Source organism: Ascaphus truei, unplaced genomic scaffold (genome assembly GCF_040206685.1).
Source record: "Ascaphus truei isolate aAscTru1 unplaced genomic scaffold, aAscTru1.hap1 HAP1_SCAFFOLD_796, whole genome shotgun sequence".
NCBI lineage: Eukaryota > Metazoa > Chordata > Amphibia > Anura > Ascaphidae > Ascaphus > Ascaphus truei.
In genome coordinates, this window is record NW_027457131.1 from 134781 (window position 1) to 151221 (window position 16441).

Below are 16441 nucleotides of genomic sequence, written 5' to 3' on the forward strand. Positions count from 1 at the left end.
AACGCTCAGCCCTCACTATGCATAGCAGAACAGAGTCCTAACAAATACCCACGCAAACCAGTCTGCACCACCCCAACAAGTCTGCACCACCCCAACAAGTCTGCACCACCCCAACAAGTCTGCACCACCCCAACCAGTCTGCACCACCCCAACCAGTCTGCACCACCCCAACCAGTCTGCACCACCCCAACCAGTCTGCACCACCCCAACCAGTCTGCACCACCCCAACCAGTCTGCAATGTGATAATCATTAGGAGTGGGAAATACACCAAGCTGACAGCTGGAATGGGGTATTCATACATGATCTCCCATCCCATCAGAGAAGGCCTTTATCACCCCGACAATGTATTGTGACAAACGGCTTACTCTGGGGCTCCGTCGTTTGTCCGGGACTGTTTAGAACACGGTCTTTTAGGGTAGGTTAAATGATGAGGCGTCACGTACTGTTCCTTTAAACAGGCTATGCCTGGTTTATTCAGTCCCAGGCGCTGAGACTGCCACAGTGCATACAACAGAAAACAGATCAAAACAAAAGCTGCTCACCTGAGCGATAACTTAACTTAGATATCCCTGACTCAGGGTTGGAAGTGGCTTTTCCACTCCCAACAACAAAACAAGGTACTTTTGCAGTCTTATACAAATGAACAGAAAGATTGAACCTGTTTGGGGAAGAGGCTTCTCCCCTCTGTAGTTCAGCAGCCTTCCAGCCTCCTGGCTCTTGTGGAGAGACCAGAGCAAACAGGAAAACAGTCTTACATACCTGATTCCTAATTAGCATGACAGGTGACAGAAATCAGGCAGCAGACAAACTCTGGTCTGGATCTCTCATCCCTCAGTTCCAGCGCTTGCCAAACTGTGGGATGGAGTGTATGTATTATAAGGCTGCACTCCCAGGCCAAACAGGATAGAAACTGTTTAGTATCCTGGGAGCCCTATATACGGAATTTATTACCATCCCCTGGTTTCTGTCACATATCCTCCCCCCCAGCTCAGACCTCGAGGGATGAGCGACCATGGATATTAGGGAGTGCATCCTTGACAACCCGTCAGCATTGCCATGTTTGTGCCCTGACCTGTGTTCCACAGAAAATTTAAAGGGTTGTAGGCTTAGGAACCACCTGGTCACTCTAGCATTCTTTTCCCTGTTTTGACACATCCAGGTAAGGGGTGCATGATCTGTGACCAACCGGAATTTTCTCCCCAACAGGTAGTATTTGAGCGTCTCTACAGCCCACTTTATTGCGAGACACTCTTTCTCTACTATGGAGTAATTTTTCTCCTGGGGATTTAGTTTCCTACTTAAATAAAGGATGGGGTGCTCCTCACCTTGAGACTCCTGGGAGAGTACCGCCCCCAGCCCTACCTCAGATGCGTCGGTTTGGACTACGAACTCTTTGGAGAAGTCAGGTGTGACCAACACTGGTTGGGCACAGAGAGCTTCTTTCAGGCTTCTAAAGGCTTGTTCGGTTTCGGGGGACCACTTTACCATTAGCGGTCCTCTTGCTTTTGTGAGGTCAGTTAGTGGGGTTGCCTTAGTTGCAAAATTGGGAATAAACCTTCTATAGTACCCAATTAACCCCAAAAAGGTCCTTACTTGTTTTTTTGTAACTGGCCTTGGCCAATTTTGTATCGCCTCCACTTTGAGTGTTTGGGGTTTGAGTAAACCTCTGCCAATAGAATATCCCAGATACTTGGCCTCCTCCAGACTAATAGTGCATTTAGCGGGGTTAGCAGTTAGTCCAGCAGACCGGACTGCGTCAAGCACAGCTTGGACCTTTGGAAGGTGGGATTGCCAATCCTCACTATGGATTACCACATCATCCAGGTAGGCGGCAGCATACCGAGCATGTGGTTTTAAAATTTTATCCATCATTCTTTGGAATGTGGCGGGAGCTCCATGTAAGCCAAAAGGCAACACCTTATACTGAAAGAGGCCGTCTGGGGTTGAGAAGGCTGTCTTTTCTTTTGCCCTTTCTGTGAGGGGAACCTGCCAGTACCCTTTTGTTAGGTCTAGGGTTGTGAGATATCGGGCTTTGCCCAGTCTCTCTACAAGTTCATCTACCCTGGGCATAGGATAAGTATCAAATTTTGACATCGCGTTTAGTTTCCGGTAGTCATTACAAAACCTTGTTGTACCATCTGGCTTTGGGACTAAGACTATAGGGCTGTTCCACCCACTTTGGGATTCCTCAATTACACCTAGTTTTAGCATTTTTTTAACCTCTAAACTTATAGCCTTTCTTTTGGCCTCTGGGATTCGGTACGGTTTAAGGTTAACTCGGACCCCCGGTTCAGAACCTAGGTCATGTTCAATTACGCTAGTTCTACCTGGCTGTATAGAGAAGATTTCTTTGTTTCTTCTCACTAAATTCTGAACCTCTCGTTTCTGATGAACAGACAGGGTTTCAGCTATGCTAACCTCTGGGTCAGTTTCTTGATTCTCTGACGGACCTGGGGGTACTAGGGTTAACAAGACTTCTCTATCTTTCCAGGGCTTGAGTAGGTTTATATGGTAAATTTGCTCAGGTTTCCTCCTACCTGGCTGTCTTACCTTATAATTTACTTCTCCCACTCTTTCCAAGACCTCATATGGCCCATGCCATTTAGCAAGGAATTTACTCTCCACGGTGGGAACCAGAACTAGTACCCTATCACCTGGAAAAAAAATTCTGACCCTAGCACCCTTATTATACGTATTCCTCTGTGCTTCTTGAGCTTTCTCCATGTGTTCCCTCACTATGGGTAGGACTGCAGCAATGCGGTCCTGCATCTGGGCAACATGCTCTATTACACTTCTGTAAGGGGTAACCTCATGTTCCAAAGTCTCTTTGGCTATATCCAATAAGCCCCTTGGGTGTCGGCCATACAATAGTTCAAACGGGGAGAAGCCTGTGGATGATTGGGGAACTTCCCTAATGGCAAATAACAGGTACGGTAACAAACAATCCCAGTTTTTCCCATCTTTATCAACCGCCCGCCGTAACATGCTCTTTAAGGTTTTATTGAACCTTTCCACTAAACCATCTGTTTGTGGATGATAGACTGAGGTTCTGAGATGCTTGATTTTTAGGAGTTTACATAGCTCTTTTGTTACTTGGGACATAAACGGTGTTCCCTGGTCAGATAGAATCTCTTTAGGAATTCCGACCCGGGAAAACAGAACTACTAACTCTTTTGCTATGTTTTTAGCAGAGGTGCTACGTAGGGGAACTGCCTCCGGATATCGGGTGGCATAATCCAATATTACCAATATATGCTGATGTCCCCTAGCAGACTTTATTAGGGGTCCTACTAGATCCATAGCAATCCGGTCAAATGGTACCTCTATTATGGGAAGGGGTACCAATGGGCTGCGGCACGCCTTGAACGGGGCGGTGATCTGACATTCTGGGCATGAGGAACAATAATTCGTAATTTCTGCCAGAACCCCAGGCCAATAGAAGCTTCGGAGAACCTTTTCTTTTGTCTTTTCCACCCCTAGGTGTCCCCCCAATGGATGACTATGTGCGAGGTGTAATACTACGTTACGGAATGTCCGTGGTACCAACAATTGTTTAGTTGTAACTGATTTCCTTTTATCAACCCGATATACTAGGTCGTTCTCTACCTCGAAGTAGGGGTAAGCAAGTGACCTATCTGGTTGGCCAGGAGTACTATTCTGGTCCTGTATATTTCCCCTTGCTACCGCTAATGTGGGGTCCTCCCACTGGGCCTTCTTAAAACTCCCAGGACTGACCTCTAGGTCAGCGAGGGTCTTATCCGGTTCTGGGGTGGTAAGTGTCTGATCAACATCTTGATTTGGGGTATTCCCTACCAAAGTAGTGATGGGGAAGGGAATTTTACAGCACTCCTCCTTTTCCCCCTTATTATTTGGGCCCTCGTCAACCTCCATTTCTGAAAAAGGGAAAGGATTTGTTTCTTCTAATACTTCGTTATGGTCCGCTATTGAACTCTGGGCGCTATTCTGAGCGGGGGACCACATTTTTAGAAAATGGGGAAAGTCGGTCCCTATTAACACATCATGTGCCAGTTTGGGTACAATACCCACCTTGAAATCTAAAGAACCAAACTCTGTTTCAAAAAAAACATCAACAGTGGAATATTCATGATTATCCCCATGTATACAACAAATTGCCACTCTTTGTGAACTGTTTCCCTGTTTCTTCTTAATGGGCAAGAGGTATTCGGACACTAGTGTGACCATGCTCCCAGAGTCAAGAAGTGCCCGAACCCTCCTACCATTAACCTTTACAAATGCCCACAAATGGTTATTCAAGGGGTCCTCTGGGCTAGGGCCCATACATTGGGACAACAGCGCATAAGGTTCCACGCTGTTGCATTGCATGGGCTCATCATTTAGTGGGCAGATTTTTGCTGTGTGGCCCCTCTCATGACAATTTACACATTTAGGTACATAGTCTGTGTCCCACTTAGAGCCTTTTCCCGGCTCCCCATGTTGGCTATTGCCCTAAGTGTGCGAACCACTGTTGCTGGTGCTGCGTGAAGGTGGTCGCCGCTCTTCAGCGCCCCTTAACCCCGGTACCCTTTTACCGTCTCTGGAAGAGTCCTGGAACCTTGGGTAGTGGGGTTGCTCCACGACTGTGGGTTGCAGGTTCTCTTCTGCTGCATTGTACCTTTCTACGAGGGCCACAAGCTCATCCGCATTGTGGGGGTCACTCCGACTGACCCAACGGCGTAAGGCAGAGGGAAGTTTCCTCAAGAACTGGTCCATGACCAACCGTTCCACGATGTGGCTGGCTGAGTTGATCTCGGGTTGTAGCCACTTCCGGGCGAGGTGGATGAGGTCATACATCTGGCTTCGGGTGGCTTTATCCATCGTGAAGGACCATGCGTGAAACCTTTGGGCGCGAACAGCCGTGGTTACGCCGAGGCGGGCGAGGATCTCGAACTTCAATTTTGCATAGACGTTAGCTTCGGCTGGCTCTAGATCAAAGTAAGCCTTCTGGGGTTCGCCGCTTAGGAAGGGTGCGATAAGACCAGCCCACTCAGCTTCTGGCCATCCCTCTCTCTGTGCCGTGCGTTCAAACGTGAGAAGATAGGCTTCCACATCATCCGAGGGTCCCATCTTCTGAAGGTAGTGGCTTGCCCTGGTCATTTTTGGAACTGGGGCTGCCTCTGCCCGTGTAAGGTTACTGATAGTCCCCCTCAGGATCTCGAGTTCCTGCTGTAAGCCCTGAGCGAACCGCTGTTGCTCCTCTCTCATCAAGCGGTTTGTCTCTTGCTGGTTTTCATTCGCGTCTTTCTGGGCAGCGACATTGCGTACCAGCGCACTCACCACGTCTTCCATCTTGTTTGCAGAGGATGAGAAAAAAAAAACTTTTTTTTTTTTTTTTTTTTCAAAGTTCTTTAACCCGCAGACCTTTTAGTGTGCTGCCCGCATTCTCCACCATATGTGACAAACGGCTTACTCTGGGGCTCCGTCGTTTGTCCGGGACTGTTTAGAACACGGTCTTTTAGGGTAGGTTAAATGATGAGGCGTCACGTACTGTTCCTTTAAACAGGCTATGCCTGGTTTATTCAGTCCCAGGCGCTGAGACTGCCACAGTGCATACAACAGAAAACAGATCAAAACAAAAGCTGCTCACCTGAGCGATAACTTAACTTAGATATCCCTGACTCAGGGTTGGAAGTGGCTTTTCCACTCCCAACAACAAAACAAGGTACTTTTGCAGTCTTATACAAATGAACAGAAAGATTGAACCTGTTTGGGGAAGAGGCTTCTCCCCTCTGTAGTTCAGCAGCCTTCCAGCCTCCTGGCTCTTGTGGAGAGACCAGAGCAAACAGGAAAACAGTCTTACATACCTGATTCCTAATTAGCATGACAGGTGACAGAAATCAGGCAGCAGACAAACTCTGGTCTGGATCTCTCATCCCTCAGTTCCAGCGCTTGCCAAACTGTGGGATGGAGTGTATGTATTATAAGGCTGCACTCCCAGGCCAAACAGGATAGAAACTGTTTAGTATCCTGGGAGCCCTATATACGGAATTTATTACCATCCCCTGGTTTCTGTCACAGTATTTACAAGGGAATAGAGTTCAAATAGAAAATCGAGGGAACGTCAAAACAAACACAAATTAAGAATCTGCTAACAAAACACTTACTGCACCTATATATTATTACAAACGGAAGTGTTTGACGTGCATTATTCATATAAAACCAGGACAGGAGAAACGTAACAGAACCCCAAAAAGTATGATCAGACAACTCAACCAGATCATCCACAAGGACGAGCTACTCTTTGTCTAACACCCCCTCGATGCTGCATACATAATATAGATGGATATTTGCAGTATTTGTATTCATTATAGAAAAAGTACCAAAAAGGTAATTTATTATTAAACCTCCAATTAGGAAAAACCTTAAATCCGAGTGTTGTCATGTTAGCTCATAACAAGCTGGGTGAACCTGGTTCAAATTCCAATCCATGTGACCTCAGGGAAGTGTTTAGATGCCCACGCCTTAAGCCTGGGGTGCGCGCAAGATTTTCTGTGTATGTGGGGGGGGAGGGGGGAGAGAAGAGCAGGGGGGCAGTTACAGAAGCCCCCGCATTCTTCCCCAAGGCATTTAAAATAAATGATGGGGAGTGCGCATGAGGCCTCACTAACGTCACTAACCTGGTTGTCGGCGTCATCCAGCGATGCGTCGTCATTGTAACGCAACGTCAGAAGACGCAGGACACCAGGTAAGGGGGGTGAGCAGGCAGGGGTCACAACCGACTCCTCTCACATTCAAAAGGGAGCCAACACCTGTCGTTTTTTCCTCCGCAATATTACAAAGATACGCCATTTCTTCTGTTGCTCGACTGCAAAAACTCTGACACAGGCCCTCATTCTCTCCCGTCTCGATTACTGTAACCTCCTGCTGTCCGGCCTTCCTGCCTCCCCTACAATCAATCCTAAACACTGCTGCCAGAATCAATCACTCTGCTCTTTCTGAAATCTGTGTCTCCCCTGCTGAAATCCCTCTCCTGGCTTCTTAACCCGCATCTCGCACTCAATTCCTCCTCACTTTCAAAGCTTTACACTCTTCTGCTCCTCCTTACATCTCAGCCCTAATTTCTCGCAACACACCACCCCCAAGGGTTTCCGCCAAACACGGCTTATCCACTAAAAGCTGTTCAGGTTAACGCCAGGAATTAAACACCATTGTTATTTACGTCTTACCTAAAAAAGGTGTCGTTATTCCCATCTAGACCATATAAAAATAAAAAAATAAACTTTTGGAGGAGAGGAGGGAAAGAAACCACCGAGGTACCTGGGAGATATGCAAATGTGGGTATGCAAAGTATATTTAAATCATTCACATCAGCATGTGTCCCAGGTATGCCAGGTGCGCCTCTCACCTTTGTGACACCATCAACATGTCAGATGTTACAGGGGCCCCAGTTCCTCTCAGCACCGACATCAACATATTCTTGGTACTGATCCATTTAAGTGTTTATCATTCTTACAGAAACGCAAAACCTCCCCGTTTCCAGTATTATTATTATTTTATTTATTTTTTGAATACATATTGACCCTGAAAATGTTCAGATTGTTTTACATTCTTTCTGGTGCACAGTATCTGAGATGTATTGCTGAGATTGAGGGGTGCAGTTTCTGTTAGGAGGGCCCAGAGAGTTGCAATCACGGTCATTGAATAAGAAAGGAGGGGGAAATACAGCAGGAAACAAGCAAACGAATGAGAACAGGACGACATGATGAAATATGCGCTGTATCTGTGTATACCTGGGGAGCACACGGAGCAAAGGGGAGGTTATGCCATGTGTTTACTCGTCTATTTCCCAGCAGTACATTTTTGGCCTCTGATAAAATGTGTTTACTTCTGGGAATACGTGAAGTTTACTTACAAAAAAGAGAAATAAATGTCTGTTGTGTCAATACTGGGCATCAAAATGATTAACCAGACATATGAATAACTAGGGACGCAAAAAGGGGTGTTAAGTTAGATATAAATAGGATACGGTGTGGATCGCTGAACAGACTAACTGGAACCAGGATCTCATTTGGTGAGTTCTGTATTTTGCAGGCTAACAAAAACCCTTTAATAGCCGGAGCCGCCTGCAAATCCCACCAGCCGTGAAAGGGTCAAACTTCCCACATAAATCTTCAACAGCGTTAAACAAGAAGTACTATTGGAAGCAATACCCTGGTAAGTTGCTACTGACCAGCCATAGGTGCCAATCAAGTCCACGTTTTGAAACTGGGGTGGTGGTTGTCAAATCCTGGACCGGCCAAATATGTCGGTTTGGTGCATGGATATTTTCAGCCAACTTGGTCTGTTCCAACTACCACCCCAATTTATAAAACCTAACCTGGACATCTTTGGGTGATCAAGAGTTCATTGGCAACTCTATAGATCAATGAAAGATATCTACCCCATCGCTATTATAAATGGGTAAAATCTGATGCAAAAATATCTAATAGCAACATCTGAAAGCCATATTTTCCTGCAGATCAAGAAGTACTGGGACAGTCAGCAATGAAGGTCTCCGTCTGTATCTTTCTGTTATCCTTGGCTGTTGCCGATGCGCAGTGGTATGCAGATGTTGGAAGAAATGTGATGGATGCTGGGAGATTTGTGAAGCATGCTGCTCAAGGTTAGTCCTGTAAAGGCAGAACCTTAAAACAGGGCTGTCCAGCTAGAGACCCGAGAGATCGATGACAGCCCCAAGGGTATTTCATGTAAGGACAAGGAGGATAAAGTGGAGTTCAATATTAATATTCTTTGGGGTTTGTTCCGCATATTTTATTTATAAAATGTTTTACCAGGCAGTAATACATTGAGCGTTACCTCTCGTTTTCAAGTATGTCCTGGAACATACTTATATATGTATATATAATACAATAATAATAATATTAACCCACCTCCAGTCACACAGCCCTGCCCTAGGCTATAGCGTGGCAAAGGCTACGCCGATACTGGAATTGGAACTTGAACAAATACAAATAATGGTAAATATGCCAGGTCAGGCATTGCCAGCTCCTGTCCTCAAGGGCCACCAACAGGACAGGTGTTAAGGATATCCCTGCTTCCGCACAGGGAGCCCAATCAGTGGCTAAACACATATCCTTAACACCTGACCTGTTGGTGGCCCTTGAGAACTGGAGTTGACCACACCTGTGCTAAGGCTTCCAATGAATTCGCGCTATTACATTTATGAACAATTAACTAGCCATCAATTTTAATCTCTTCAAAAAGTAAATTATACATTTATTGATTTGATGCAGGGTTTAATTGCTAATATCATGTGCCCTGCAGTGGTGTTAAAATATCTCCTTTGTGCTCTGCGTTAGTATCGGCATTCGGGGACATCACTCAACATTCTATTTCTCAGCACCAAACTATTGCTGCCGCCGCCACCACTACTGTTTTTATTTGCTTTGAACGCACTTTTCAAATTATGCACTTCCTTCTACCAGTCTCCTTATGTCTCTAACTCTATTCATACATCTCCACCTCTCCTTCCTTCGCCACTTCTCAGTTCACATGAACTCCTTTCTTACCTGCGTCCTCTGACACCACACAGCTATTCCCCCTGCACTAAAACACACCCCTACAAATCATCCTCACACATTCTCTTTCTATCCATGCTTCTCCTCCTTGCTTCTGGGATATCTCTCCCAATCCTGGTCCCTGCCTTATTTCTACATGCTCTCGTCCTCGCCTCCCACATGCAACTTCTAGCCCTGGAGTCAACCTCTCTAACCTCATTTCCATCCCCTGCCACCCTCCCTCCTCTCTCCCTTTCTCCTGTGCCCTTTGGAATGCTCGCTCCCTTTCTAACAAGTTCCTCTCTGTACATGACTTCTTTCTCTCTCACACTCTGCTCCTATTTGCTATAACTGAGACCTGGCTCACTCAGTCTGACTCTGCTCTGGAAGCTGCCCTCTCTTATGGTGGCCTTTCTTTCTCCCACACTCTGCGTCCTTATGGCAGGGGTGGAGGCGTGGGGCTCCTGCTCTCCTCTATCTGCCACTACCGTACCCTTCCTATTCCTCCCTCTCTTGCTTTTCCCTCCTTTGAGGCTCTCACTGTCCAGATTTTCTCTCCTCTCCCTGTCCACATGGCAGTCATCTATCGCCCACCTACCTCTACTCATCCCCTTCTGTCTCTCTCACTCACTTTGAACCCTGGCTCTCTCATTCTCTGACTCTCCTGTTCTTCTCCTTGGGGACTTCAACTGCCATATTAATGACCCCTCGCTCCCTTGGGCTTCCCGCTTTCTCTCTCTAACCATTTTTTTTGGCCTTCAACAGTGGACTGCAGCCTGCACCCACAAGGATGGCCACTACCTAGACCTGGTTTTCACTTAAAAAAAAAAAAAAAAAAAAAATCTCTCTGATTTCTCCATTTCCCTTTCTCTGCCCATCACCTCATCTCTTTTTCTCTCTCTCACTTCTCCCTTTCTCCATCTCTATCTACCCCTCGTCTCTGCGGCGACCTGCGCTCTATTAACCTACCAGCTTTTGAGTCCACTTTACGCTCCTCCCTCTCTCCTCTCAACTTTGCTCCAGACCCTGACAACCTGGTCAGGAAACACAAATCTGCCCTATCCTCCTCTCTTGATCTACATGCCCCGCTTTCTCTGCCGTTCTCGCCCTTTGAACCTCAGACCCTGGCTAAATTATCACATGTGCATGCTGCGTTCCTGCACACGTTCCTCTGAACGCCTCTGGAGTTCAGTCATACTCTCGCAGACTTCCTTCACTACAAATTTATGCTATCCTGTTTCAATTCTGCCCTCTCTCAAGCTAAACAAACCTACTTTTCTTCAATAATCAAAACGCACAAGTCTAATCCACATCGACTCTTCTCTGTCTTTGACTCCCTACTCAGACCACCCTCCGATGCCTGTTCTTCTTCCTCCATCTCACCTCAGGATTTTGCTAACTATTTCAAGGAAAAGGTGGAATCCATACGTCAAGCCATCACCTCTGTATCCTCCTCCCATCCTACATATCTTCCTAACTCTCCTCCTGCCTTCCTTGACTCTTTATCCACTGTCACGGAGGAGGACGTGTCATTGCTGATCTCTTCTCTCTCTACCACCTGCCCTCTTGACCCCATTCCCTCCCATCTCCTAAAACCTCTTGCTCCTACTGGAATACCTATGCTCACACACACATTAACTCCTCCCTCTACTCTGGTACCTTTCCCTGTTCCTTCAAACATACAGCATTTATACCAATTCTCAAAAACAGCAAGCTTAACCCTCCTCGTCTTTCTAATCATCGGCGTGTCCCCCTCCTGCCTTTTGCCTCTAAACTTGTTGAATGTCTTGTATTCTCTCGCTTGCTCCACTGAAACAGCCCTCACTAAAATAACCAATGACCTCCATTCTGCCAAAGACACAGGTCATTACACTCTGCTCGTATTACTCTACATACATATACACAATATATATATATACAAAAAAATCTACTCGCCACCTAGTACCAAACGTGTGCTGCTTGGGCCAATATTTACTCGCCCGGGGGTTAAATCCACTCGCCCGGGGCGAGCAAATGTATAGGTTTGTCGGAGTTAGGTTATGGTGAGTAAAAAAAGTGACAAAAACCCTCCACAGCAAAGCAAATATGCCAATGTAAATACAACTGTATGCTCATCTGCATGTCTTAGGCAGGTCTGCAACCCCGCCTTTCACCATTATCACCCTCTCCTGGCTTCCTATCAAATCCCGTGTCACACACTCAATTCTCCTCCTCACATTAAAGCTTTACACTCTTCTGCCCCTCCTTACATCTCAGCCCTAATTTCTCGCTATACACCATCCCGACTCTTGCGTTCTGCTCAAGGATGTCTTCTCTCTACCCCCTTTGTATATAAAGCCCTCTCCCGCCATAAACCCTTCTCACTGACTGCCCCACACCTCTGGAATGCCCTTCCCCTCAATACCCGACTAGCATCCTCTCTATCCACCTTTAAGACACCTCAAAACACATCTGCTTAAGGAAGCATATGAGTAGCTCCATGGCTGATAATTAACACCTCATACATTAACCATGGCCCCTTGCAAACGCACTTTCCAGAACGCCCTCCTACAAATTAGATTGTAAGCTCTATGGATCAGGGACTCCTCTTCCTAATCATTACTTTGTCTGAAGCGCTTCTCCCCTTTATGTGTTATTTGTATTATTTGTTATTTATATGATTGTCACGTATATTACTGCTGTGACGCGCTATGTACATTAATGGCGCTATATAAATAAAGACATACATATTTATATGTAAATTGGATACAGCCACACCTGTGTACAGGTGCATTGTTATTCTTAAAACTTGGTGTTACCAGAGATCACTGTGGAGAGGGTTGAAATCCATTGCTTTATTAGTAGTAGTTTTCTGAAAGTAATTTTTATTAACTAATAACATTGCGTCTTTTCAGGGTCGTGGGACATGGGAAGAGCTTATTTTGACATGAGAGACGCAAATTATAAAGATGCAGACAAATATTTCCACGCTCGCGGGAATTACGATGCAGCTCAAAGAGGGTCCGGAGGGAGATGGGCAGCAGAGGTTTTAAGGTACGAAGTTTCAAATGCATCCTCTATGGTGGACATACATTGCCTCTTAGAAGAATAATATTAGAGTTTTGGGCTCTCTTAGGTGATATCTGGGGTGATGACAGGCATCAGTCTCCTGTTGTCCTAAGACAGGGGAAAGAAGGGTTCCTTATGTCCCATCCATTAAAGTTCCTAGACCAGCATGGTTTAGTCCTTCGCATTAAACCTATCCCCTCCTCATTAAACCTATCAAGATCAACATCTTGCCTAGGTCTATGGAAGGCTTGTCTGAATGCGTAAGACTTAAATCCTGATCTTAAACTCAACCAGTTTTCCTTTTTTCCCCAGTGATGGCAGAGAAAATTTCCAGTCTGGTGTCAGTGGCCGGGGGGCAGAAGACACCCTGGCGGACCAAGAAGCGAACCGATGGGGCAGGGATGGACGCGACCCAAACAAATACAGACCTAAAGGACTGCCTGAGAAATATTAATCTTCCAATAAACACCAAAATGTTCAATTCAAACCAAGAGATCTATTTTAGTTCATTTATTTGTTGCGGTTTGGTCACTACATGGGTTCTGTAGCCACCAGATGTATATTTTCCCAAGAACTCTGCACTCCATTATTACCATCATCCCTACAGAGTCAAGAAATAATATTGCCAAGTAAATGTTGGTATAATAGTAGGTTAAGAGTGCAGCCCCTCAACAGGTTATTGAGAAAGAAAAATATAACAGCCAGACACCTAGCACCATACGATCAAACAAAAGTAGAGGCATACAATTTCAACAGTATATTACAGCATATAGGTGGGGGTCTATGCGTGTATGTATAGCACAGTACAGTATATAAATGACATTGGTGTCTACCATTATATATACAGCTGAACCCCGTTATAACACGGTCCTCGGGGTACACAGAATGATACCGCGTTATAACCGGGATGGCGTATATTTCGCCACGCGAGGAGTTACCGGCATCTGCATTTCTCTCCTCTCTGCAGAGACGCACACACACACACACACGGTAGAGCATTGGTCTAGCAAATGAAAGGTCTTGGGTTCGATTCCTGTATGATATAATTTATAAACTATTATTTTATTTTTATTATAATGTATCATTTATAAATTATTTTATAATATTCCCAATAACCTCTCAAATTTATAAATTATTATATGACCACAGGATTAGTTCCTGTTGTGTAGAGAGGTAAGGAATTGGTACTAGCATATGAAAGGTCCTGAGTTTGATTCCTTCGTGTGTATAATATAAAATATATAAGCCATGAGGTTCACCTACAGAGTTCTATAGCAGGTCGAGGAGTTGGCAATAGACACTGAATGAGCAATGAAAGAGGTAGTAGGAGAACCAGGAGGAGGCAGTACTGCAGATGATTAGAGCCAAGAATGTGTAGGAATATGAGAGGTCAAGAAGAATCAGAATTAAGTCATTTCCTTGAGATTTGGAAATACGGAGGTCATTAGCTACCTTGATGAGAGCAGTTTCTGTTGGCGTATGCAGTTTAGAAACCTGATTGGAGAAGGTCAAGTATGTTATGGGAGCCGAGAAAGTGAAGTACTGTATATATAAAGAACCCCTCATTCCATTAGTTTAGAGGCAAACGGTCTAGGGTGTTATTCTTTTGAATAGCTCGTTTAAAAAGAGATGGAAAAGTACCAGAACCAAGAGAGGAGTTAAAGATACAAGTGAGGATGGGGATCGTCGAAGCGAGACGTTTCAGGAGGTGGAAGGGAATGGGGGTTGAGGGTGCATGTTTTAGAGGTTGACAAGGGCAGCAGAGAAACTTTTCCTCTCCAACTGTAGAAAAGGACTCAAAGGCAGAAGGAGGTTAGGAAGGGTGCGTGTGGGTGTGGCAGAGGGGATTTCTCTGTGGATGGATGCCTTTTGGAAAAAAAATATATATATAATCAGCAAAGTGCTTTTCAATCAGGGGAACTCTTGCGTTCCCTGGGAATCCCTAAAGGGTTCCCTGCAATTTTCTGGTCATTTGCAAATTGTATCAAATACAGAAGACTTTACAATGCATGTGATCACAGAGTTGCTATTTGAGATGGTTGGGGGTTCCTCAGAATTTCACTTGGGGTTCCTTCATTTAAAAAAAAGGGGTTGGAAACCATTGTTTTGGGGGAGTAATAGGAGTGGAGCATGATGTAGCAGGAGGTCGTAGAAAAGGGACAAAGAAAAATTATTTATTTTTTTGATTGAGGTTCCTTGTGTTTTATGCCCTTAGCGCACGTATATGAAAACTATTACAGAGATTGTGTGCTCGAAACAGAAATAAAATCACTCAAAGTATTCCAACCACAATAACTTTGTGGTTAATGACTGAAAGATACAGTAGGAAACCAGAAAAAGAGTGAGACAAGGCAGAAAAGTGTTGGTGTGTACCTGGGGAGCACATGGATCGGCGGGGAGGTGTGTACCTGGGGAGCGCATGGATCAGCGGGGAGGTGTGTACCTGGGGAGCACATGGATCGGCGGGGAGGTGTGTACCTGGGGAGCGCATGGATCAGCGGGGAGGTGTGTACCTGGGGAGCGCATGGATCAGCGGGGAGGTGTGTACCTGGGGAGCACATGGATCAGCGGGGAGGTGTGTACCTATGGAGCACATGGATCGGCGGGGAGGTGTGTACCTGGGGAGCGCATGGATCGGCGGGGAGGTGTGTACCTGGGGAGCTCATTGATCGGCGGGGAGGTGTGTACCTGGGGAGCACATGGATCGGCGGGGAGGTGTGTACCTGGGGAGCACATGGATCGGCGGGGAGGTGTGTACCTGGGGAGCACATGGATCGGCGGGGAGGTGTGTACCTGGGGAGCACATGGATCGGCGGGGAGGTGTGTACCTGGGGAGCACATGGATCGGCGGGGAGGTGTGTACCTGGGGAGCACATGGATCGGCGGGGAGGTGTGTACCTGGGGAGCACATGGATCGGCGGAGAGGTGTGTACCTATGGAGCACATGGATCGGCGAGGAGGTGTGTACCTATGGAGCACATGGATCGGCGGGGAGGTGTGTACCTGGGGAGCACATGGATCGGCGGGGAGGTGTGTACCTGGGGAGCGCATGGATCGGCGGGGAGGTGTGTACCTGGGGAGCTCATGGATCGGCGGGGAGGTGTGTACCTGGGGAGCTCATGGATCGGCGGGGAGGTGTGTACCTGGGGAGCACATGGATCGGCGGGGAGGTGTGTACTTGGGGAGCACATGGATCGGCGGGGAGGTGTGTACCTGGGGAGCACATGGATCGGCGGGGAGGTGTGTACCTGGGGAGCACATGGATCGGCGGGGAGGTGTGTACCTGGGGAGCACATGGATCGGCGGGGAGGTGTGTACCTGGGGAGCACATGGATCGGCGGGGAGGTGTGTACCTATGGAGCACATGGATCGGCGGGGAGGTGTGTACCTGGGGAGCACATGGATCGGCGGGGAGGTGTGTACCTGGGGAGCACATGGATCGGCGGGGAGGTGTGTACCTGGGGAGCGCATGGATCGGCGGGGAGGTATGTACCTGGGGAGCGCATGGATCGGCGGGGAGGTGTGTACCTGGGGAGCGCATGGATCGGCGGAGAGGTGTGTACCTGGGGAGCACATGGATCGGCGGGGAGGTGTGTACCTGGGGAGCACATGGATCGGCGGGGAGGTGTGTACCTGGGGAGCACATGGATCGGCGGGGAGGCGTGTACCTGGGGAGCACATGGATCGGCGGGGAGGCGTGTACCTGGGGAGCACATGGATCGGCGGGGAGGCGTGTACCTGGGGAGCACATGGATCGGCGGGGAGGCGTGTACCTGGGGAGCGCATGGATCGGCGGGGAGGCGTGTACCTGGGGAGCACATGGATCGGCGGGGAGGCGTGTACCTGGGGAGCGCATGGATCGGCGGGGAGGCGTGTA

General features: G+C 47.1%; 1 protein-coding gene across 1 annotated transcript; it reads left to right on the top strand.

The window, feature by feature from the left end:
• Positions 1-7988: 7988 nt before the first annotated feature.
• Positions 7989-13051, top strand: LOC142486235 (serum amyloid A-5 protein-like). The gene is made up of 4 exons (XM_075584872.1): positions 7989-8173; positions 8478-8621; positions 12411-12549; positions 12877-13051. Exons 2-4 carry the CDS (start codon positions 8504-8506, stop codon positions 13016-13018), a joined length of 399 nt encoding a protein of 132 aa, XP_075440987.1. The 5' UTR covers positions 7989-8173; positions 8478-8503; the 3' UTR covers positions 13019-13051.
• Positions 13052-16441: the final 3390 nt, after the last annotated feature.